At 34.0% G+C, this 25,199-nt stretch overlaps 1 protein-coding gene across 4 annotated transcripts in view; it reads left to right on the top strand.

Moving 5' to 3' along the window:
• The window catches only part of BRINP3 (BMP/retinoic acid inducible neural specific 3), a 431,007-nt gene that overhangs the window by 194,425 nt on the left and 211,383 nt on the right, over positions 1-25,199 (top strand). For 3 of the 4 annotated variants that reach the window (XM_067027571.1, XM_067027570.1, XM_059057529.2), the window contains exon 3: positions 12,722-12,912. The exons of the other annotated variant lie outside the window; for it this stretch is intronic. In XM_067027571.1, the coding sequence (XP_066883672.1) occupies positions 12,722-12,912 (191 nt within the window). The remainder of the gene's footprint in view (positions 1-12,721; positions 12,913-25,199) is intronic. 4 annotated transcript variants of the gene reach the window in all.

The following is a 25,199-nucleotide window of genomic DNA, read 5'->3' on the forward strand; positions in this document are numbered from 1 at the left end:
CATAGCTAAAATAAAAAGAAAATAGTGACAACAAATGCTAACGAGAATGTGGAGAACCTGCCTCACTCAGACATCTGTCCTGGGAATATAAAATGGTACAATCATCATGACCCAGCAATTTCACTTCCAGGCATTTTTGCCAGATAAACGAATGCATGATCACACAAAAACCGTACATAAATGTTCATAACAGTTTTATTTGTAATAGCCAAACCTGGAAACAACCTAGATGTCCTTCAGCAGGTTTATGGTGAAACAAACTGTGGTACATCCACACGTGGGATACTCTTCAGCATTAAAAATGAGTAAATTTTGATAGCAGCCACAACTTGGGTGAATCTCCAGGAAATTATTGTGAGTGGAAAAAGAGCCCATGACAATAGGTTACACACTGTGTGACTCTAGTTATATAACATTTTTGAAATGACAGAATTATAGAAATGGAGAACAACTTAGTGATTGTCAGGACTTGGGGGGTAGGAGAAAAGTATATGTAGCTTTAACAACATGAAAGATCCTTGTAGAGATGGAAATGTTCTGTATCTTGACGTGTCAATGAAAATGTCTTGCTTGTGATGTTTTACTATAGTTTTGTTAGATGTTACCATTGGGAGAAACTGATTAAAGGGTATATGAGTTCTCTATTACTATTTGCAAGTGAATAGGAATCTACCATTATCTCATAATAAAACTTTCTAATAAAAATATTTTATAGCATTAGACAAACATAGCAAGAATTGTGCTCGAATACTAATTGATTAATTAATCCATTCAGGGAATATTTATTGAATGCTTGCTTTATGCCAGAAGCTTACAATTATTGGGTAAAATTAAGGCACACAATTCATAGTTTTATTTTCTTTGACCATAAGTTAACCTAAAACATCCAGATCAAACAAACACTACGACAATGTACTGAAAAAAATCCTCACCTCCCTAGGTTAACTGCTCCTACTGTGTTCATGGACAGTATCCAGCAACAGTTCTGGATTATGACACTCAATAAATATTTAATTAATGAGTTAACTCATCCCAGAATAAAAAGTGCTCCAATCTGCCATGTGTCAGCTTTTCCAGAGAACCATTTATCCAAAAGACAGGAGGCAACAATTGAGAACCAAGCCCAATCTATGGATTTAGGGAAAGAGCTATGAGAACACAACTACCTCTGGAACTGAAGCTTCTGCCTGTTTCAAAACCACCAACCATTCAAAGTGGGATTTAGTAACTGATTTTCCTCTTACAGGAGGCTGAGTCTCTGTAACAGAGGATTAATTTGGTGATAAACAAATCAATTGAAAATTGGAGTTTCATGTCTATGTTAGTGTTTTATTCTAAATCTTCTCACCCCAAATTTCCATGTGTCAATATAGCATTTGATTTTCTTGACACTTATGCCCTATGGTACTTATTTCCTAAGATTGTATATGAATGTAAGAGAGAGAAAGAAAAGCAAAATTTATTGCATAGTAATAAATGTCAGTTATTTTTCCTGTTACCTTTAATCATACACATCACTACTGAACCTAATAGTGTCCATGAATATAAAATTATTAATTTAATGCTACCTTCATATTGAGGTATTTTTATTATGTCAGTTAAATGTACTTGGTAAAGAATCTTGCCTTTATTCATGATTTTCATTAATAATTTATCATTTTCATGTTTTCATTGTATTTGTAATTATCTTAGTGATTCAGAATATTGACTATTTTTTTAAACTCATCTTGACACAATCTTCTATATTCAAAAAGAAAACTCAAACTTATGATGGTGACTGAGCAATTAAAAGCAACCACTTTTATAAATCCATTTTCATTTGTTTCTCTTAATCCTCTATTGCTGAGATGGAAACACTTTGTTTTCTCCTTTCAAAATGATATAAATCTTTTATTTTTCCTTTTGTTTTCTCTCTTTTTTCCTCTGTAGTGTCCTCAGTTTTACCCCACCCACACTCTTCTCTGGGAAGAGTGTGTTCTGGGAAATTCTCTTTAGATACTCCCTTGATTATTGTTTCACTGTTTTATTTTCTATTTTCTTTGGTCACATGGAGTGACTCTCCATGATAAGTTTTTGGGTTCATCAGTATTTTAGACCCGTTTATTCACTTCCTTTTCAGAGTCAATAATGAAGTGATAATATAGTCGTCCAAGGATTATATTTCAGTGGTTGTTATATTTCCCAAAGTGCTTTCACTGTCATCGCTGGTATATCCTTCATTATGCCCTTTCTTTTTTTGAAAAAAATGTCTTTTCTCTTTTAACAGTTTTCCCCCTGAATCCTTCTCAGTTGTTCTTCCTCTATAGGTGTGTTAGCACTTTAACTGAATATAGCTTGTTTATTTACTTTGCACTAATTAGGCTGTGCACCTGATTGGTTCTTTCTGTTGTGATTAACCTTTCTTTCCAGATATTTTCAGTATTTGCTAGGTTTTTCTCAAAGTGTTCTGTACTACTCAGTAGTAGTAGTCCAGCAACCTGTTTTTTTTTTTTTTTAAAGCAAACTTTGAGGAGGAGACATCATTTATTTTGTTAAGAATCAATAGATTATATTTATGAATTTATTTTTTTTCTACATGCATATATTTCATTACGAGCAGTTCCAGTAAAGGGATGAGACATTATCCCCACTGTGGAATAACAGTCTTTTTCTTGTGATGGAGTACCTCCCTTTGTGTTCGTTGATGTTAACGTTTTATCGTGGAATCTAAGCTTCCCTGTGGATTTACAGGACTTCATCCTTCTCTGGAATCCTTCTTATGCATTACAGACATACTGGCAACCTTCAGCTTAGTGGTTTTTTGATGTAACAGATTTTTCCCATCATTTCCCCAATTTCATCCTTGAATTCCCTCATCACAGCTGGGCGATCCCATCGAAGAATCCTCTTTTCTTTCTCACCATCTGTGTTTCTCACTCTGAGACTTTTACTCTCTGTACTCTTAGGCTGGAGTTTGGACTCTACTATATCACTTATGAAAGCAATTAATCGTAAACTTCTTTAATCATTCAGTCCCTACAATTCTGCTGCCCTCTTCTGAGAAATGTGAACTAGTCCCAAGCGTTCTTTAGCTCCTTCTACCAAACAGATATTTGCATTCCGTATTTCTTGGATGACTGTTTAGTCAGGACAATAAAGGATTAATCTATAGTCAGTATATTGTTTCTATTATAATAATATATATTAATATTTCTCACATTCCTCCCCACTTTATTGATAAACTTCTCCCAACTTCTTTCCTTCCCACCATTCTCTCTCTCTTTATATATATATATATATATATATATATATATATATTTCTATCTCTTTCCCTCTCTTTCACCATATGCTCCCTTTTACAATCCCTACACACACAGGTATAGTGCATTACTATTAAAATCCACCTTTCAAAGTTGATGCTAATCTATAAAGAAGTTAAGTTCATTGCTTTTGGTGTCAGATTCCCTGGATTCAAGCTATTGTTAGGTATACATCCTTAGAGAAATAATTTGCACCAAAACCCTCTCATGTGCCAAAAGGAGATAAGAAGAGCATATATACCTCACAGTGCAATAGTTTAAACCAATGAGTCATTTTAAACACAAGTCTAATTTAACTATCATTTCAAATTCCATCTTGAGGTAAATGTTACTTGACAATCAAAATTTCAAATAATATGAAAATTTTGCTTTTTGCCAGTCAGACTTTAAACTTATTGCCTGTTATAACTTACATTTTCATGTTTTTAAGAAAAAAACTAGTCAAAGTATATATTATATATTTGTCTAAACCCTAGTAGTATGGAATTTGAGTCTGTACAATCAGTGTCTTCCCCTTGCCTTTAGGCTGACACAGATACGGAAGATTGAAGATCCTCTTATAACTGATAGCAGGACTCCTCTCCCCAAAGGGCATTAGCTAATGGAGGCTGTGAGCCCCAACTCTGTAGATTTCACTGCATTCACAGACAATGGTAGCTTTTTTTTCAACATTCAAATATATGTTTTGATTTTTAGTAGGAGTAGGTTTTTACCTAGTCCTTAGTGATTCTCAATTTAAAGCAAATAGTTAACTCCTAACCACCCCTAGTCACTTGAACACTCAAAGCCCAACTGAAAAATGCATTCTTCCAATGAGCTTGGTTTTCTGTGGACTTTAGCCAGGGCATGTGCTCGCAAGTCAGAAACTTCAGCCTTTTTCTTTCTTAGGTGGTTATTTCATTTTAGCTCACATGATAACATTCACTCCTTTGTTGTTTCAGTATATATTTATTGAGTGACTACTATGGATCCTGTATCTGAGTATTAAGAATACATAGTTATAAAAAGAAGACATAATCCATGTCTATGTGGAGCTTATTATATAATGGAAGAGGCAGACATTAATTGAATAACCACACAGATAAGTATATTAACTACTAGGAAGGAAAAGAATACTTTGCTATGAATACATAACAGAATTAGTTGGAGACAGGGTTGGCAGAGCAGAGAAGACAGCAATTTCCCCATGTGTTATTGATGTCTTTGAAGGGTTATATAGTGGGTGATATTCAATTAATATCTTTTCTTTTTAAAAATTTTTATTTATATTGGAGTATAGTTGATTAACATTAACATTGTTGTGTTAGTTTTAGGTGTCTAGCAAAGTGATTCAGTTATACATATACATGTATCTATTCTTTTTCAAATTCTTTGCCCATTTAGGTTATTACGGAATATTGAGCAGAGTTCCCTGTTCTACACAGTAGGTGCTTTTTGGTTATCTATTTTAAATATAACAAATTTATTTTATATGAATCCCAAGCATAGAAGACAGGAGGACTAAGTGCCTGTCAGATAATATGTTTCAATTTGTAATCCATAGATTCTGACAATAATATCCAGAGAAAGGTAACATTACCAGTTTACGTTTCACAAGCTTTTTGTGTGTAAAGTGGTATTTTGACAACTCAAGCCTGACTCAAACTGAAAGGTTATAATTTAGCCACATTGTCATAATTCATGATTTATAAATATTTGTTCCAATGTTTAAGGTAGAGGTTGTACCATTATAAAGAAATCTCAATGAAGTTATTACTTAAATGTTTAAAGAAATTATCAAATGCAGATTAATTTTTCATTAGCAGGTAACTATTCTTTTGGCATTTCTTCTTACTGGTGAACATTTCATTTATTAATCTGTGCCTGGACCAAGAAAAACAATTTGCAGATTCTTTGAGTGTAGCTCTATTTAAAAATTCTTTTGTTACTTTTACTCATTAATTTCACTAAAGCTTATTACCTTGATCTATCTAGCTAGCTAGCTAGCTAGCTAGCTATCTTTATACACATTGACATCCTGGGACAAAAATCTGTGACTTCAAAAGTGTACACACACCAAAATTTACCAGGAAGTAAACCGTGCTCCTTGCACTGTTTTTGTTAATTGCTACAAATTTTACTTCTTTAAAAACTCTACAGAGTCAGTATTATTGGATGTACACTTATAAATGAAATGACTTTACATCAGTGAGGTTAAGAACTTGCCAAAATGTAATCAGCTTTGAATTTTGTGAACTGAATTGGTGAGGTTGAGATTTGAAACTTTAGCTATCTGACTCCTAAATCCATTCTCCTTTGGAAAACTAACATTATCTAGCTCCCTAAAATATTTAAATTTATGTAAGAAGTGTAAATTTTTCCACTTAGTAACCCAAATAAGTAATTAATTTTTTAATTATAAATTTCAAAAAAGAGACATTTGTATTTGTTTATTGCTTTTTTTCACAGGGAATCAGAGTAGACATTTTATTTTAGCTCAGTTGTATCTGTCTCTTAGCTTATCTACACTGATCAATAATTACCAAATCTGTATAATTATATGAATGTGATTGAGGAATAATTTTGATGAGTTGTAATAGATGTTAAAACTATACTTCCAAAATTTAGAAAGAAAAGCTTTTGCTTGTTAAATAATTCCCTCTCTCCTCAACTTAGAAAGTAATTCATTGACAGCAAGTATGTATATTTTTTACATCAAAACTTTTGCTTACATCTCTTCAAAGGAGTGATTTAATTAAAAAATGGATAATAAATCTCTATTATATATATATATATCTTCAAGGGTATAAGCATGTGGTACCGTTATAGTCCTATGAAATGAATTACCTTTGGGAATAATGACAGTAATTATGACAATTGAATTCTGTGGTATTTCCCTTAAAAATTTGATTTAAACCCCTATTCATTAAACTACAGAAAATGATTTAAAGCTTTGTAAGATAAAATTAAATCACTTTCAGTTATTTCATAGCCCTAAAAATTTAACTTTTTTTTTTTTTTTTGCGGTATGCGGGCCTCTCACTGCTGTGACCTCTCCCGTTGCGGAGCACAGGCTCCGGACGCGCAGGCTCAGCGGCCATGGCCCACGGGCCCAGCCGCTCCGCGGCATGTGGGATCCTCCCGGACTGGGGCACGAACCCATGTCCCCTACATCGGCAGGCGGATTCCCAACCACTGCGCCACCAGGGAAGCCCAAAATTTAACATATTTTAAGAATTAAAAATATACATTAGTAGCCATAAACCAGACTATTCATTAAAAATTCTCAGTAACCCCACCCTAATCTTATATATTCAATAATATAGTCCAGAGGCTACAGCTACAATGAATTCTTGTTGCTTTACTGGGTTGGGCAATGTTTTGTTGCAATAATGCTAATTTGTCTTCTCCATTCTCCTCTGAATTTGGCAGCTCATTCAAAACACAATAGTCATTAATGATGCTTCTCAAAATCCTGCATGTAAACATTTCACAAACGTCATATTTGTGATTGTGCCTTTCTTCCAGTGTTTTTTAAATAGATTCATTCTTCTAAATTCCTAGCTTCACACCAAAATGCCTCCCAAGCTTTAAGAGCCCTGCTACTGTTAAATTAAAATATATATATATAGTGTATTAAGGGGCAGGAGGGTGAAAGAGAGTGGATTCTCTACCCACCCTGCCAACTGCTCAGCATTTAACCGCTTTTAAAAAACTGCCTTCAGAGCTACAGCTATTCAGGTCATTAGGAACATTTCCCTTGTTCTGGCCAAATGGAAAACAGCATCATTTGTGAGACGTGGAAGTGCTACAGAGAGAACGTTAAAAGAGCCAATTTTATGTATAACAGTTACACATAATAGAATTATGGGGGGATAGTATTGATTATTAGTGGCATTTCTTAAGATCAGTATGACTTTACAGATGTAATTAGAAAGTTATTACTACTAAAGATTGGCAATTCAATTTCTAATTCTTAGGCTGGATTTGTTCACAGATTAGTGCTTGTGTAATATATTTTGTTTTAATAATCTGTTGTGTCTGCAAGTTTTAATGAATATTGACAGAATTAAAATTGCAAGCCAACAAATGTAGTATTGTGAAAAGTAATGTAATAAAAACTTTTAGGGCTTTACACAAACAACTTTATTTAGTGTTAAGTTAGCAGTTAAAGATAAGCCTTTTCAGCAAATGCATCGTCTGATTTTATCAATATTTTTATGTTGCCTTTCCTTTGTTAGTGAGTCCAAAATATATAATATCAACAGTGGGAGATTCTGTATTTTTCAGGAACCAAGTGTACATGTGTAATTTTAAAGAAATCATGGTAGTTAATATATTTCAAATATACTGAGTACATTTATGCATTCACACAGGATTTAAATACAAATAAGAAAGGTCAATGGCAATGTGGCAATGATGTAACCATCATTTAAATGGAAATTGTTGATGTCATTCTGGTTTTCCAACCTTTTTTATGAGATGGGTGGGGATAAAATTATAATATATATTGTAAAAAAGTAAACATTACGTGGACACGCATAAAAAATGATGCTTGCAAGTCAGAATTTTTAGCAGCAAACATATAACTCTAATCAACTAATGGAGGCTACTTAGAGCCAACAAAAACATTTTCAAAGTAATGTTCCAGCTGAACTGGTTACAGTCCATTTGTGTGTTCCACAAAATAGTGGTGATTCTAAAGGGGCTGAGTGAAATTAAACAATGATGATTGTGCTGATTTCATTTAAAGACTTCCAAAGGTTATGATGAGAAGATATTTACGTTCTGTGAAGGCTTCAGGTAGAAGGCAACATTTAGTTAGATAGACAATGTTCTTATTTAATATAAACATAATGCATCTGGATAGACTCCATAGATGCCTTTGGGTAAAATGCTGTCATTATGATAATCATACCAGACAGCATGTTTTCAATTCAGCACTACGTTACTTTGCTTTCCAAAATTTAATGAGTGCGTGGTCTAGTTGCAACTGAAGTGGATCTATTCTTAAGGAAGGAAAAAGAAAAAAACAACTGTGCCCATATGTTTCTAATTTATGTACAACCATTAGTTCCTTCTTGCCTTCTCAAGTTACCCCACAGTCAAAATACTCTACATCAGCCATGGTATACTAGATGACATTGCTAGAAAGCAAGGAAACCAACTACTAACTCTAAAATCTTGGTAGCTTTACATGACAGGATTCTTTTTAGTTCATGCTCTTGTTCATCCTAAGAAGCTGTAGGGGTAGTGGTTGAAGGATGGGAACTCGAATCATATTTGCTGATCAAAGTCCCAGGCTGAGGGTCCAGGCTAACCTACATGCTCACACTTTATTGGTCAAAGGAAGCTGCATGGCCACACTGGTAAATGCAATCATACCTGTGCCCAGGTAAGAGACACAATATTTGTATTCATATCTATGTCCACAGCTCATAGTGTGGTACTTAACTGTCCAGAGATGATTTCCTTTACTTATAGTGTTCTTATCATCACTTCTCAGGATGATTTTTGTACTAACTAGGCTTTTACCAAAATATATAGAGATTATAACAGTGATCGTATATCATTACAATATAAACCAAATGTGAGTGGAAATGAGAGATCTCAGTTCTCAAACCAACATTTTTTTCCTACTCAAATTATACTTTTGGGATACACACAATAGAAAGTAAAGTATTTTACTTCATTCTTTATATGAAAATATTAAAAAAACTAGGAGAAGAATTTTAGATGAAGCTCTGAAAATTAAGAAAACAATTTGCTATGGTTACTAACAATCCTATTTTTTAAATTAATTAATTAATTCATTCAGTTAGTTAGTTGATTGGTTGATTAGTTTAGTTATAGTCTTAGTTTGGTGATACTCCCAAAGAGTTTGTCCTTTACTTTTGGTGTTGCATGACAGAGAGGATAAATTAATCAGATGGGGCGGCAAAGTGTTTTGTCCCACTGAAATGTCAAAAGGTGAACTGAGACCATAAACTTAATTGAGGTTAATATACTGCAGTAATAAAAAGCATCTGATAGATGTAGAAAGCTCCCTGGAAGGTTGTCCATAGTCTTAGGCTCTTTATAGCCTTCTGAAGTGTGTGACTGACTATAAGGGAAGAGAAAACATATTCGAAGTGAGTTAAATTAGCAACATTTATATCAAGGAATTGGGCAGAGGGGTTGTGCTCAATAAGCTACTGGCCTACTTGTATTTTTGCACATAAAAATATTGTAAAACCATTGAATTGCAATTTATTCATTCATATTATACTTCACAGTATAATTTTGGAACCCTTGAGGTCAGAGGTTTTCTTCTATTAATCTATATTACTACCAAGATGTCTGGTAGTTATGACAATAAGTAGCAAAGCATTAATAAATTTTCTTTTTGAATTAATGTTATAAGCTGATTTCAGAAAATGATGTAAATTTGTTATAGCTCTTTCATATTACATCTATTCTTTCTCAAAGTTAAGAGGAACAAACTAAAGAAAGTTGCAAATATTTCAAGTCAGAATAGATCGTGGGTTGGTACTGATTGCAGGTTGGTATTACATATTTACAAATTGTTAAAAAAAATAAAGGAGGCTAGAATGGCACTCTCCCAATATGTAGTTACCCACAGCCATCTAGCAAGAAATAGCAGTTTAGAGAGAGTTTGTATGGGTTGTGAAATACCACCATTGACACAATCTTCTTGGTTATTTAAGTCCAATTACTTCACTTAGCAATTCACATTTTAATTTATGAGAATATACATATGAGTTTATAACTTTGGTAATTTAAACCATTGAAAAAGATATAGCACAACTTTAGGGTCAAGCTATGTTACTATCCCTTGATAAAATTATAAATATTTTTCAGCAAATAAAATGTAAATGTTTGAGGGTAAAGTTTGGAAATTAATGAGCAGCTATTATTTAGGTCATGGTTTAATAAACAACTTCTTAGAAGCATTGTATTACTATATACCTTATATCACAAAATACTAAAACTTAAATATTTTATTTTAAATGCTCTCCTTCACAGTTTTGAATATGTATTTACATATGTATATTCTACATATATATTGAACACACACATGCACACATACATTCAGGTAAATTTCTTACAAGATGAAAAGACAAAAAGTTACTGATGCCAGTTAGGTTTGGAACGATAACAGTGACATTCTTACTCTCTTCTGATAAAATATGAAGTAATAAATCCAGTAGAGTATCTCTAAAAGCCCAAGATTTACTGCAAAGAGAGCACTTTGAGTAAATTTTAGAAACAACATAGCAAATTACCTAATCAGTAGTTTTCTTCAAAGTATGTTCCCCAGAATAGCAGTACTAGCATTGCTTGTTGAAAATGCAAACTCTTGACCCCATCCGAGGCCTCACGTATCAAACTCTGGGGTGGAGTTTCCAGGTGATTCTAATAGGTGCTGACATTTGAGAACCATTGGTAGAATACTATTCAAAACTGTTTGGATCAGCTGATTTGCAGAGGTAAAAGCGAGAGTTTCTCAATGAAGGTAACACTAAGTTGACTTATTTTCAGGCCAAGGCCTTACCTAGATTCCTTAGTGAATCTTGTCTTATAATTAACTTCCAAAAGACTGGAGGGGTCGTGTGGCTGCCAGATGTGTGTCATAGGAACAGATTATTCATGGCGAGCCACTCTATCAGGGACATGGTTCTTGGTCCTGGAAGTATTTACTGTTTTTCCTTATTCTGTGTTAATCTATTTTGTGCTTCCCCACATCTAGCCTCTTTTATTTTTCCTTTAGAGACTAAGTATCAAATACCACCTCTCCAGAGTTGCCCTCTCAGGTCACTTAAAATAAAATAGGGACATCCTGTCCACAGCCCTACGGCTCATCACAGCAGTCTGTCTGTGGTAGCTCTCAGCCCTTGTCACAATCTGGATGTTTTTAAAATTTAACTTAACATCTTTATTTTATTTTTTTTTTAAACTTTCTCTAGAATGTGAACTCCATGCAGAGTCTGGTTCACAGATGTATCTATCATGCACCTTTTTGTGGTGCACTCCAGGAATTTTTTGGAGGCAAAAATATAAATAAGTATGGCAAGTATTTATACAATATTTAATTAACATTTTATTTGCTAAGTAGTAAGAGAGTTAAATTACACACATAGGAGTGTTTAAATCTAGTAGAGGGAAGTCTTCTCTGTGGAAGGTGTTTGAGATTTTATCAGACGACTCCTCAGGAAAAAAAAAATCTGTACGGTTGATATCAGGCAATCCAGTTCACCATAGTTATTTTCTAAAGTATTATTAGGTTGACTTTAACTTAATATAAATGTATACATTTTTTATATATAAATCTTTTATAATCATATTTGCTACTTCTCTAATTTGACCATATCCACCTTAAAAGCTATTTTGCATCTTGAGTAATTACTAATTAAGTTGAATTGGGGTTTCAAAGTATGTTGTAAACAATAATTATTATAAAAAACAGTTTTTCTTTGGATCAAATTTTTATTTTTTTTTAATTTAATTTTATTTTATTTTTTTAATTTTTTTATTTTTTTGCCGTGTGCGGGCCTCTCACTGTTGTGGCCTCTCCCATTGCAGAGCACAGGCTCTGGACGCGCAGGCTCAGCGGCCACGGCTCACGGGCCCAGCCGCTCCGCGGCATGTGGGATCTTCCCGGGCCGGGGCACGAACCCGTGTCCCCTGCATCGGCAGGCGGACTCTCAACCACTGCGCCACCAGGGAAGCCCTGGATCAAATTTTTAAAAATTCTTCTACAGCGCCTTAATATTCTTGAGGTTTGACAAGTTCCCACTCTAAAGTGAATAGAAAATAATCATTGATGATGAAAATAAATTTATTCTTTTTTCAATTTCCATTGGAAAATGATAAAATATTACTTTAGTTGTCCTCTTAAAAATAATTCTACATGAATATTCTATACATAATGAAATCATTTTTTTTTTTTTTTTTTTTTTTTTTTCTTCGGTACGCGGACCTCTCACTGCTGTGGCCTCTCCCGTTGCGGAGCACAGGCTCCGGACGCGCAGGCCTAGCGGCCATGGCTCACGGGCTCAGTTGCTCCGCGGCATGTGGGATCTTCCCGGACCAGGGCACGAACCCGTGTCCCCTGCATCGGCAGGCGGATTCTCAACCACTGCGCCACCAGGGAAGCCCTGAAATCATTTTTATAAGTACATTTTTCCTTTGGAAGAAAATCAGTGGAGTCTGTTGCTTTAAGTGGTTTATTTTTCCTCTCCATGACTTGGTTTCAGGATATTCACTCCAGCTACATAAATTATAAATATTGCTTCTCCTACTTACTCATAGCACATGAAGTTTTATTACAAACAAGAATCATTGTAATGTAGTGACCCCAACGAAACTATCAATTGAACTTTTCAAATGAAAACATTCAGATAGATTATGTATTTACGAATAAAAATAAATTTGCTTTTCAGGGAGTTTGGCCGCTGGAAAGTAAATAACCTTGCAGTTGAGAGAAGAAATTTCCTTGGCTCCCCTCTGCCTCTTGCCCCTGAATTCTTCCGCAACATAAGACTTTTGGGACGTCGACCTACCCTTCAGCAAATCACAGAAAACCTTATCAAGAAATATGGGACACATTTCTTGCTATCAGCTACTCTGGGAGGTACGACTCTTTGAAAATATTTGTGCCTGTCTGTGCTTGTGCATAAAACTGTGTAAGTCAAGGAAAAGTGTCGATTCATCCAAATCACTGCAGTTTGAGTAATCCTAAATTTCATTCATTAATCAAAACATTTATTGAGTTATTACTAAATATCTTGTATGGTGATCACAATGATGAGGTAGAGGATTTTCACTTAGTTTCTGCCTGAAAGCAATTTACAAACTAATAGCCTCTGTTAAATATAGGCATAGTTATTACACTCTGTAATGCAAGGTGATGAGCCAAATTTTGTTTAAAAATTGAGTAATAAGCAATCAGGTCACAGCTGAGACTTCAGGTTACAGAGAGCAGGAAAGGTCCCAAAGTAAATGTTGAAATTCTAAAATTACATTTTTTAGAGCTATTTTAACATTTCTGATTGTAGTTGATATATGATGTGAAGAGAGGAATAAATAAATATCAATGAAGATGCACAATATGAAAGTAGGGATTAATAATGTCACCCTCCTCGATGTGATGTAATATCATTAAATGTGTGCTTTATGATGGGGATGTATAATTCAGTATTTTGAATACACTTAAATGATTTGGGGGGAGATAGTGTGTAATAGGAAGAAAATGACATTTTTCTAAAACTTATAAATACCCCAGAATTCTGTATATTTAATTTTGTGTAGGACTTTAAATAATGTCCAAACATTCCATTTTAAATAGATGTTACTCTTTCCTATAATAGGAGCAGTGGGCGAAATTGGATAGGAATCACCATGAAAGCAGTGATTCCCTGCTCCCTTGTCAGTTTCTCAGTTAAGTTTAGCGAAGCCGGGCAGGCTAGTTCACACCAATGGTGAGGTAGTGTGAAAATGCTCTTCCGTTTTCCCAGTCTTAGAGGATGTGTCTTTTTTTCTGTTTACCTGCCAGTCCTGTCTGTCACCAAGTCACGTCAGTTTATTCCCCTAAAATATATCCCGTATCAAACTCTTTCCTGACTTCCACCCCAATGTCCCTACACCAAGTCACCACCATGTTTCTCTTAGAATATTCCTAAGGTCCATCCTTCACACAGATCTTTTGAACTTGAGTTGGGTCAAATCATTTTCTGTTTTCATTAAAACGTGCAGTTAGCCACTTGAAATGAAATCCAGATGTCTTTCTGTGGTTTCTTAAGGCAGCACATGAATGCTCTGCCATAGGCTTTCATCTCAAACCTCATCCGTTCTCTCTCCTGATTATGCTCTATGTTTCAGCCACAAGGAAACTTCATATTTTTCTGCTCAAATGTTACTTTCTCAGAGAGGCCTTTTCTGATCACCCTACCAGCAGCAGTGCCCGTAGACAACCAATATTCTCTACTACTTGATGATCTCACTCTGCATTCTTCATAGTGTTTATTATTATGTGAAAATCTTTTATTTTCTTGAAAACAGGGATCTTGCCTGTATTTGTTACCAGTTTACTCACGTAGTTATTGTGGATGGAAAATGTCGCCTGCCATATCAGTAAACAAAGCGTGTTGCGGCCATCAAGCCAACAGCCGCTGCAGCCGCCTCCGACTGTGCACCCTGAGGGGACTCAGGATGGAGAAAAGCAGGATAGTGGCCCTAGATAGTTAAGGTGCGGATCAGAGGAACGATTTCAGTGAGCCCAGACTCGTGCATCTTCCCATACATAGAAAAGCGCTAAACTCATTCACCTGAGATGTCCGGTTTTCTTTAATTAACAGCAACTCTGGATGTTCCACTACCTGCTTTTATTGCAAAACTCCTATATAGCCTGGCTCATCCCTTATTTCTTTGGAGCTATCTCTCAGAGCTCTCTGAGATGCTGTGTTCCGGGCTGAAGTCTTCCATTTTGTCCACCAAATAAAACTTGAGAACTTATAGGTTGTGAATTTTTTTCAGTTGACATTGTAGTAGTGCTTGGCACACAATAGGTTCTCATTAAATACTTGTTAAATGAAAATAAGTGAAACTGCACTTTGCTAGGAGGCTGAGGCTGCCCAGTCCACTAGATAAACATCAAAACTCTGAAATGGACAGAGGATAATTGAGATCTAATTCAGGAAGAAGACTGAATGAGAAAGAAAATCCATGGCTCCAGAAAAGGTCAGTTAAACAAATAGATTCAGAATTGGAGAGAATCAGGATGAAAGGGAGAGCAGGTGAGCCAGGCATGGAGAGGGTGGAAAAAGAGAGATCCCTGGATACGCCAAAGAAACAAGTCTGCCATGTAACCCTAAGGAATTAAAGGCAGAAGATGTGGGGGGTTCAGGAGGACAGAGAAGTTTAGCTGTGAATATGCACTCTCTCTCCATTGCTTTCCTCCATGAATGAATAATACTAAAACAATGAGATAAAGAGATCAAACAAGGCTGGTGTTGAATCCTGGCTCCGTTTTTTTTTTTTTTTTTTTTTTTTTTTAAACCAATTGTGAGTCTTTAAAAACTGTTAAGTAACTTCACTGATTTTTAGGGGTTTTTTTTTAGTTGAAAGGGGGAGAGTAACACCTGTGTGACAAGGCCATGGGAAGATTAGTGTAAGTGTAGGAAAATGTCCTTGGCATAAACATGCCATGAATTAATGTTATTGCTATTGTTACTACAGCAGTATGGATAGCAAAACAATGACAAAATACCCCATAATTGTGAAAACTGATTCTTTGAAAGCTGTGTCTATTTGGCTTAGTATTGGCAATGATTATTAATGTAATAAAATCTGAAGTAAAGGTGAACATTGAATTATTTCTATAACATCTCCTTTTAAAAAGTTCAGTGGTCTTGAAACACACCCTAGGTTTCGTTTCCATTGTATCAACAATACAGAGTTCCCAGAAGAATTTCAGAACATGAAATGTATTCTTCAAACAAGAAAGGAGGGAAGGGACAAGGGGGAATGCAGAAGAGATCAAAAGTACAGATGATTCTCAAGGACATTTTTGTTCCTTAGTAGCAAAATTACGGTGACATTTTGATTTATTTCATTGTTTTCGCATTATGAGTGCCACGTTGTTGCCTTAAAATAGTTTTTGTTTTGCATGTTTTTAGTTTGTTTTTATAAAGGGGGTTTATAAAAACCTTTCTGGTAAATCACTTCTTTGGGTTGATTAATAATGACAATATGCTTTCTCAAAATTGCTTTACTTCAGTTACTTGAAAGTCTAGTTCAAGCACTTTCTTCAGTGGTGGGGTGGAGGAAAGAATAGATTTGCCACCCTCACTTGCCTTCTAATCTCTGACCATTCTTTGGATTTAGTGTTCCTGGTATTTTCTATTGGAATTCTCTTTTTGTCTTTAAATGTTACTTGTATTTTCCTTCAGAAATCTCTCTGTTGGGTGATGTTAATAATTTAGCTAAAATGCATGCAATTAGTTAAGTAGCTTAAGGATATAAACTGTTTGCAATTAAAATATATACTAGGTTGATTTCAGGCAATTTTTAAATTATTGCTATTGTAATTACACTGTCTTTTTTGTTGCTGTAAGTGTATTTTAATTTCATATGTTTTAGCTGACTGAACATGAAATTGTATTACTCTATTTCTTAAAAAGTTGAGGTTGGTGGTATTTAACTTGAGCAAATTCTCTTTCTCTCTCCTTAATTGACCCAGATTGAGGAACAACTCGAACATTCACACACTGAGGATGTCATGCATAGAAGCAAATATTTTTTAACAAAAAGCCAGTTTAAAAAAAATATTTTCTTATTTTTAATTTTTAATTGAAATATAGTTGATTTACAATGTTGTGTTAATTTCTGCTTTACAGTAAAGTGATTCAGTTATTTATATATATATATATATATATATACATATATATATATATATATATATATATATATACATTTTTATACTCTTTTCCGTTACGGTTTATCACAGAATATTGAATATAGTTCCTTGTGCTATGCAGTAGGACCTTGCTGTTTATCCAGTCTATACATACAACTTTGCATCTGAAAAAGCCAGTTATTTTATAAGTAGATGCCTCCTAAGTAACAAGATCTTCAACTAAATATAAACATTTTTCAAAACAAGTTGAGTGCAAAATACTCTCTACCAGCATTAAAGCGATGAAAAGGAAATAAATGAAAAATGTCTTTTTTTTCCCAAGAGTTATTTAGTACATCATATTATTGACTTAGACATAAAACTTGGGATAGCATAGTTGAAGCCTTTAATGGGATATTTTATGATAGATAAAGCCAGTGATTGAATTATCTTCCTATAGGGAAAAATAATTTATAAAAAACCTTCTTCAATATATATCATTTTCCCTATTTGTTTCATCTTATAGCTTCCAGACTATTTATCAATATAGTAATTTAGCTTGCTTCTATTTGGGATAATGATATCTAAACTCCCTCGCTGTTTAAAAATCTAAAATAAGCTACTCAATTTAAAGAATCAATCTTGAAATAGATTGTACTCCTGGGATATATTGATTTCTAGCTATGGAATATATTTCATGACTGTTTTTATAATATATTTCATTATAATACAATATATGACAAACACTGAAATAAAAGTGTATCCTTTATTTCAGTGAATATAGAAATACAAATAAAAAATAAGTGAATGAAAACAAAAAGACCTTAAAATTGTTGGGCTTACTGAGCAGACAGAGGGTGTTTGCTAAAAGTACCAGATCAGGATTTTAGATCCATAGTAAAGGACAAAGGACTAAGGAAGATGAAAACCAAAAATTCATTTAAAAATTTATAAAAATTGAGCTTCCCTGGTGGCGCAGTGGTTGCGAGTCCGCCTGCCGATGCAGGGGACGTGGGTTCATGCCCCGGTCCGGGAAGATCCCACATGCCGCGGAGCGGCTGGGCCCGTGAGCCATGGCCGCTGAGCCTGCGCTTCCGGAGCCTGTGCTCATCAACGGGAGAGGCCACAACAGTGAGAGGTCCACGTACCGCAAAAAAAAAAAAAAATAAAAAAATAAAAAAATAAAAAATAAATAAATAAAAATTTATAAAAATGTTATAACAAAATATTTATAGTAATTTTAAATGTGACCTCGTCTTCACCTCCAGAATTACACAGACTTGTCTAATTAGTCTATAGGCTAAGCCCTGAGCCACTCACAGTCACATGAGAATGTGAACACTCCTGGGTGAGACTTGGCTCTCTGAAGCTTAAGGCAGTGAGAAGCTGACGGAAACAGGTGCTCTGCCCTCCGGACAGCACATCCTAAAGAGGAAGAAGAGCAAGAGGCTGGGTTACTCATGCCAGGCCCTTCCCTACACCCAGCCTGTCTGTCAGCTCACTACACCTCTGTGGGTGGAGTCAGGAATGTGGACACAGTGAGGAATTTGGAGGCAAAATAGCTTCCCTCCAAAGTACTCTTTTCCTGATAGAGATTTTTTTTTTTTTTATTGGACCAAAATTCATTCTAGGAGCAACTGGATAATGTATTAAGATTTGTTCATTTACAACTTTAAAGAATATTTTTCATTCTCAGCAACATAAAAACAGTTCCATTTCTACCACTGGTTTTGAATGTGTAGTTTCAAAGGCCATAATTAAAGTTTTAGCAGAAAGAGTTACATTTTTTTTTTCATCAGCAAGTTTGTTTTTGAAATTTTTTTCTGAAAGTGCTTTTTCTGATCATGTGTCTGCGGTTAACATATTGCTCAACTTAAGTATTTTGTCAGGTATTTAATTTTGTTAAATATAGAAAATATTTTCTACATTGTTGGAGTGAAAAAAATGCCTGATTGTGGTCCAGAGTAAAATTAACTTACTAGGGCAATTATTTAAAATAACAAGTACTACTTCAGTGATTACATGGTATATAACTAACTATGCCTGCAAGGTAGTTTATTTAGCTCAAAAGTTTTATGATACATATTTTTTGTGTGTATATTTCTCAAAGAAAAAACAGGTAAGTTGGGATAGGATAGAACATTAGTTCGTTTTTTTCCCTATATTCTAACATCCCTGTAAGTATAGGACTCCAAATATCCTTGTTTAATTTCAGAAATACTCAATCCTCACTTTTTACTATGTGAATTACATTCTGCATAAAGTATTCCCAGAGTTTTTAATTCTATGTCATGTACCATCTTTTTTCAAAATAGATTAACAGCTGTCTTTCTCATTTTCACTTTGTCTCTTCTTAGAAGGTACAAATTCTTTTATTTTAGTTTATCTGTAATGTAATTTAAAGAAGTTAATCTGTCAAGATATGTAAATATAATTTATTTCTTAATTAAATATAAATAATTACTTGAAGATACATGGGATGTGTGCATTCCATTAGAATGCATATTCTGTTGAAGAAAAAGAACTGAAAGGAAGAAAAAAACAATTTTCTGAAGCTTTATATCCCAGGGAATTATTAAAATAATGGTACTGCCATACTTGTATTAAACCGAATATTTACTCATACTACTTAAGATTAATTATATCAGTTCACCTCTCTGTCTCTGTCTCTCCTTTTTCTCTTTCACTCATCTCTAACCCTCTCATGTTTATCTGGTAAATACAATGAAAACTTTGAAATTAAAATAATATTGATAATTCACTTTTGATAGTTTATAAGGCAGCTGTCTACTAAAGTGATTTGAGCCCATTTATAAAAATAATAATAAAGATAACAAAGAAGAAGATGAAATTAAAATTGCTATGTCCGTTGATCTTAATAATAGCGTTCTTGGCAACTAAGTCAAAAGATAAATGCTAAATTTTAGAATTTTGTAAATATGATTATATACTTTCTTGTTCTTTGTAGCACTTTAATAGGACAGATAAATCACCTGTCCGTTTATTTGACACATACGTACTGAGTTACCTATAAAAATGCAAAGATTCACTACCTTTCTTAAAGGAACACACAGGTCACTGATAAAGACAGACACTTAAATTTGTAATAAATTTTACTGTGGTTTAGAGCCTCGTTACTTGAGTGTGGTCCATGATACAACAGCATCAGCATCACCTTGGAGCTTGTTAGAAATGCAGAATCTCAGATTCCATCCCTGATTAATGAATCAGAAACTACATGTTAACAAGATCTCCAGGTGATTTACATGCACATTAAGTTTGAACAGCAATATTTAGAGTATCTATATAAATTTAGAGAGTACTTAACTGTTCCAGAAATCTCGCTTCTGAGAATTAATTTTACCAAAATAATAGCAAGAGTCTGTAATTTTACATAACAAAATGTTCATTATAGCATTGTCTGTAAGCAGCTCCAAAATAGAAGTACCTTAATTGTATTTCATTCAGGATGTATTCTGTTCCCTCTATCCTTGGAACTATATGTTTCCAGTTACTCTTTTTTCATGTCATCGTTCTATAGAGACTATTGTATCTGGGCAATTTTATTTAGAAATTTTTCAGACTTTTCAGGGGGGATAACTGTTAATAATTATAAGATCATTTGTTTTCTTTTGGAATGTTTTGCCAAACATATTATGTTTCTTTGTCAAAGCTGTAGAAGGCTAGCTATTTCCTTCCAAAAATATCTTGCAGATGCCAATTGGTCTAAGCCAACATGTCTGTTTTTTTTACTGTCTTTATATATTTGCCTCTGCTCCTTGTTAGAAGACTATTTTTCTAGAACTTTTTCCCTTTTATATGTTTCTAGAACACCTTTTTTTTCTACAACTCTATGTTAGTGGAAAGATACATGTCAGGATGTATACCTTTTAACACATTAAGCTAGGGAAAGATGATCATTAGTAGTGAGAGTAAAGTAAAACACTGTGAAAAGTGAAATAAAACTTCAAAAGGACAGTGATTCTTAAAATATAGTAAAACTTAGGGAATTTTTTAAGGAATAAAAAACACAATGAATAATATGATCTGTTATTACTAACAATAGGATAACATTTTTGAACTAAAATGATACATCAAAACTAAAACCTACAAACAATTACATTTAAGCTATATTTGCACTGGTTATTCCTGTGCAAAGAATTTCTACTCAAATAGCAGTTTTTGATAAGTAAAACTCACACAAAAGCAAAATAGACATTCACAGTAAGATTTTCAAGTATAAGGAAGTTGAATGACCAGAAAGATACTTGCCATAAATGTACCTTTTTTTCCCTAGGTAGAACGGTACACATTACAGGTCAGGATACTAGTCCAAGGGCAGTAGCAATGATAAAATAAAATAAAATACAGCCAACATCCAAGAGTTAGCTTCAATGCAGTTAAAAAAGAAATAACCTCGAATCTCAGTGCATTACAACTATAATGGTTGTGTCTCCCTAATATTCCATGTTTTGACTGTGGATCCCCTGCGATTCTGCTCTGAGTGTTGTTGGCTTATTCTGGGAATAAAGATGAGGAAGGCCCTCTTCAGAACATGCTGTCCTCCTGGCAGAGGGCAAAAGCAAAAAAATGAGTATAACTTTCTGATGCCTCTCAAAACTTGTACTGAATCGTGACATAGCTGGTTCGTATGTATTCACTGATCTAAACATTTTTATTTTCGATACCAGGTTAAAGGGCATCACTTGTTCTTTACAGTGGACTATAAATACATGTATGCATGTTTACATCCATGATAGAATTAAAATTGCAAAGAGTAATCTGCGACATCTTCTTGATTTACCCCTAGGATTCTTTTACTCATTCTCTTATCCATTGCTTTTTGTTCTAACATTTTGAAAGTATTACCTCTATCCCCAATAACTATATACAAGAGAATGCCAGTTGAGAAAATCCAAGTGGAGAGATAATTGTATGAAAGTTCTTTCATTTCTGTTTGTCATGGACACAACATCAATTACCTGAAAACCAGGACCAAAAAATACATAATTGTGTGAGGTCCACAACATATCAAATATATCTATCTACTCCTACCCTATGAACTAATCATAGGATAACATTAAAGTCATGATTTTTTTGTTTTATTGTCCTCTGTTTCTCATTCTCTATGAAAGCATCCTTCAATATGTGCTTTTAATGTCCATAAACTACCACAGCATTTTAGTTGTAAAAGGCACAGCTGCATGATTTCTATGTAAAATAATCACATCTTTTTATCTCTACAATCATTAATCCTTTTCACTTTCTAACAGACTCAGAATGTTGAATCACTTCAAAATCACATTTAGTTTTTACAGAATGGGTGGATGTCCTTTGGCACTCATGTCATGCTTATGAGCTACAGCTGGTTTAAAAAATGTGAATGAAAATGACATTTGAACACAAATTTTTAGTTGAATAATATATCTCAGTTTTCAAATCTGAATATTTTTATATTGAGAGAGATTTGCAATTAAAGTTGAGAATGCATTCTTCTTTCTTAAGACAACTATGAAAGTCTCAAGGTAAAGACCATGAATATCACAAAAGCATGATAGTTGTGTATAATTTGAAAAACAGATCTCTTGGAGGAAAGAAATAGCCGTATTTTCCATCTAGACTGAATGGCCTTGTCAAAATATCTTAGATATTTAATAATCCATGATGTACAAAATGGAATGTGGCATAAGCTAGCCAGCTTACATCACCTAGTTGTCTGGTCTGTTGTAAGTAAGGGTTTAAAACAAAGCATTCATAGAAGAACAATTATGATAATTTAAACTGCAGATTTAAACTACCTCACATGCTTGACGGCAGTGAAAGCTTTTGCGTACATGGAGTAATGTTCCATTGTGGAGAAGAACCACAAACAATTTATGAATGGCTTCTCTTTATCTACTTATTGGAAGGATAACCAACTACTATCTTTAGTAATCCTATACATCCTGATTAAAAGTTCCATAGAAAACAATTTTGACTAAGAGCAGGTTTCTGTGGTGAAATTTAATATCCATGAAATTCTAACTTATGAAAATTTAAAAGCTCATCATTTCCTGTTAGGCTCTAATAAAAAAGGAAAGGAGAGGAAATCAACATTTATTGTACACAGCAAACGTGTTGTGCCAGGCTCTAAAGAGGAACTATATTGTTTAATCTTCTCTAACAGTTGAGAGTGGGATAGTGCCTCTGTTTTAGAGATGGGAATGCTAAGGTTATGTGTGACTTTAACAAAGTCCTACAGCCAACCGGTAGTGGGACTGTGGGCTATGAGGTTAAGCCCTCACATACACCTGACTCCAAAACTCATGCTTTCCTTTACCTCAGTATATCATTAAATTTTATCAAATTACAAAATAAACAGCAAAATTAATAATAAAAGTGTATTAAGATTTACAATGATGTTTTTCCATTTGATTTTCCCTGTTGTCTGTAACATATATTTATTCTCAGCATAGAATGCTAAAGACACATTTACCTGTATCTTACAAGCAAATGTGAACTCTGTGAAAAACAAAAGAAATATTTCAAAAATCTCCAGTAGATAGAGAATGAAAACTTCAAATATTCATGATGATGTTCACGGGCCATCATTTTCCTACCTTCATCTTTGATTGCTGAAACATATATTAATGTTTGTCTTCTCCTTCATATTCTTATAATGAGAAACACTCTAAAATAGTTAATCCCTAACTCTTATTTTGTGTCATTTTCCCATTGTATCATGAGACAATCTAACATTTGTAAAATATTCTTAAATCAAATTAGTTTGAATTTGCTTTTTTTTTTTTTTATCCCTTACCCTTATACCACCCCTCCCTTTTCCCCTCTCCCCTCTGGTAACCACTAGCTTGTTATGTGTATTTGTGAGTTTGCTTCTTTTTTGTATTGTTCACTATTTTGTTGTAGTTTTTAGATTGCACATATAGGTGATATTATACAGTATTTGTCTTTCTCTGTCTGATTTATTTCACTTAGCATAATAACCTCCAAGTTCATCCCTGTGGTTGCAAATGGCAAAATTTCCTTCATTTTATGGCTGAGTAGAATTCCATTGTGTATATATATCACATCTTCTTTATCCATTCACCTGTTGATGGACACTTAGGTTGCTTCCATATATTTGTAATTGTAAATAATGCTGCTATGAACATTGTGGTGCATGTATCTTTTCCAGTTAGTGTTTTTGGTTTTTTTGGATATATACCCAGGAGTGGAATTTTGCTGGGTCATACAGTAATTCTAGTTTTACTTTTTTGAGAAGCCTGTTTTCCACAGTGGCTGCACCAGTTTACATTCCCACTGTGAGTATATGAGAGTTCCCTTTTCTCTATATCCTCATCGATATTTGTTATTTGTGTTCTTTTTGATGATAGCCATTCTTGCAGGTGTGAGGTAGTATCTCACAGTGGATTTGATTTGTATTTCCCTGATTACTAGTGATGTTGAGCATCTTCTCATGTGCTTGTTGGCCATCTGCATATGCTCTTTGGAAAAATGTCTCTTCAGACCTTTTGTCCATTTTTTAATCCAGTTGTTTGTTTTTTTTTGATCTTGAGTTGTATGAACTGTTTATATATTTTGGGTAATAGCCACTTATTTGTCATGTAATTTGCAAATACTTTCTCCCATTTAGTAATTTGTCTTTTTGTTTTGTCAGTGTTTTCCTTTGCAGTGCAAAATTTTTTTTAATTTAAGTAGTCCTCATTTGGTTTTTTTTTTTGCTTTTATGTCCTTTGCTTTTAGAGACAGATCCATAAAAACTGTTGCTACAATTTATGTCAAAGAGTATTCTGCCTATGTTTTCCTCTGGGAATTTTATGGTTTCCAGTGTTGCATTTAGGTCTTTAATCCATTTTGAGTTTATTTTTGTATATGGGGTAAGAAAGTCTTCTAATTTCATTCTTTTACATGCAGCTGTCTAGTTTTCCCAGTACCACTTACCAAAGACACGGTCTTTTCTCCCTTGTGTATTCTTGCTTCCTTCGTCCTAGATTAATTGACGATAAGTGAATGGGTTTATTTCTGGGCTCTCTGTACTCTTCCATTGAACTGTGTGTCTTTTTTTATGCCAGTAACATAATGTTTTGATTTCTGTACTTTTGTAGTGTAGTCTGAAGTTAGGGAGTGTGATTACTCCAGCTCTGTTCATCTTTCTCAAGATTGTTTTGCTATTTGGGTCTTTTCTGTTTCTATACAAATTTTAAAATTAGTTCTACTTCTGTGAAAAATGCCCTTGGTATTATAATAGGGATTGCAATGAATCTGTAAATTGCCTTGGGTAGTATGGTCATTTTAACAATATTAATTTTTCCAATCTATGAACATAGTATATCTTTTCATCTGTTTGTGTCACCTTCAGTTTCTTTCACCAGTGTCATAGTTTTCCAAGTAAAGGTCTTTTACCTCCTCAGGTAGGTTTATTCTTAGGCATTGTGTTCTTTTTGATGTGATGGTAAATGGGATTTTTTTTCTTAATTTCCCTTTCTGATAGTTCATTGTAAGTTTATAGAAGTGCAAAAGATTTC

This window comes from Kogia breviceps, chromosome 1 (genome assembly GCF_026419965.1).
Source record: "Kogia breviceps isolate mKogBre1 chromosome 1, mKogBre1 haplotype 1, whole genome shotgun sequence".
NCBI lineage: Eukaryota > Metazoa > Chordata > Mammalia > Artiodactyla > Physeteridae > Kogia > Kogia breviceps.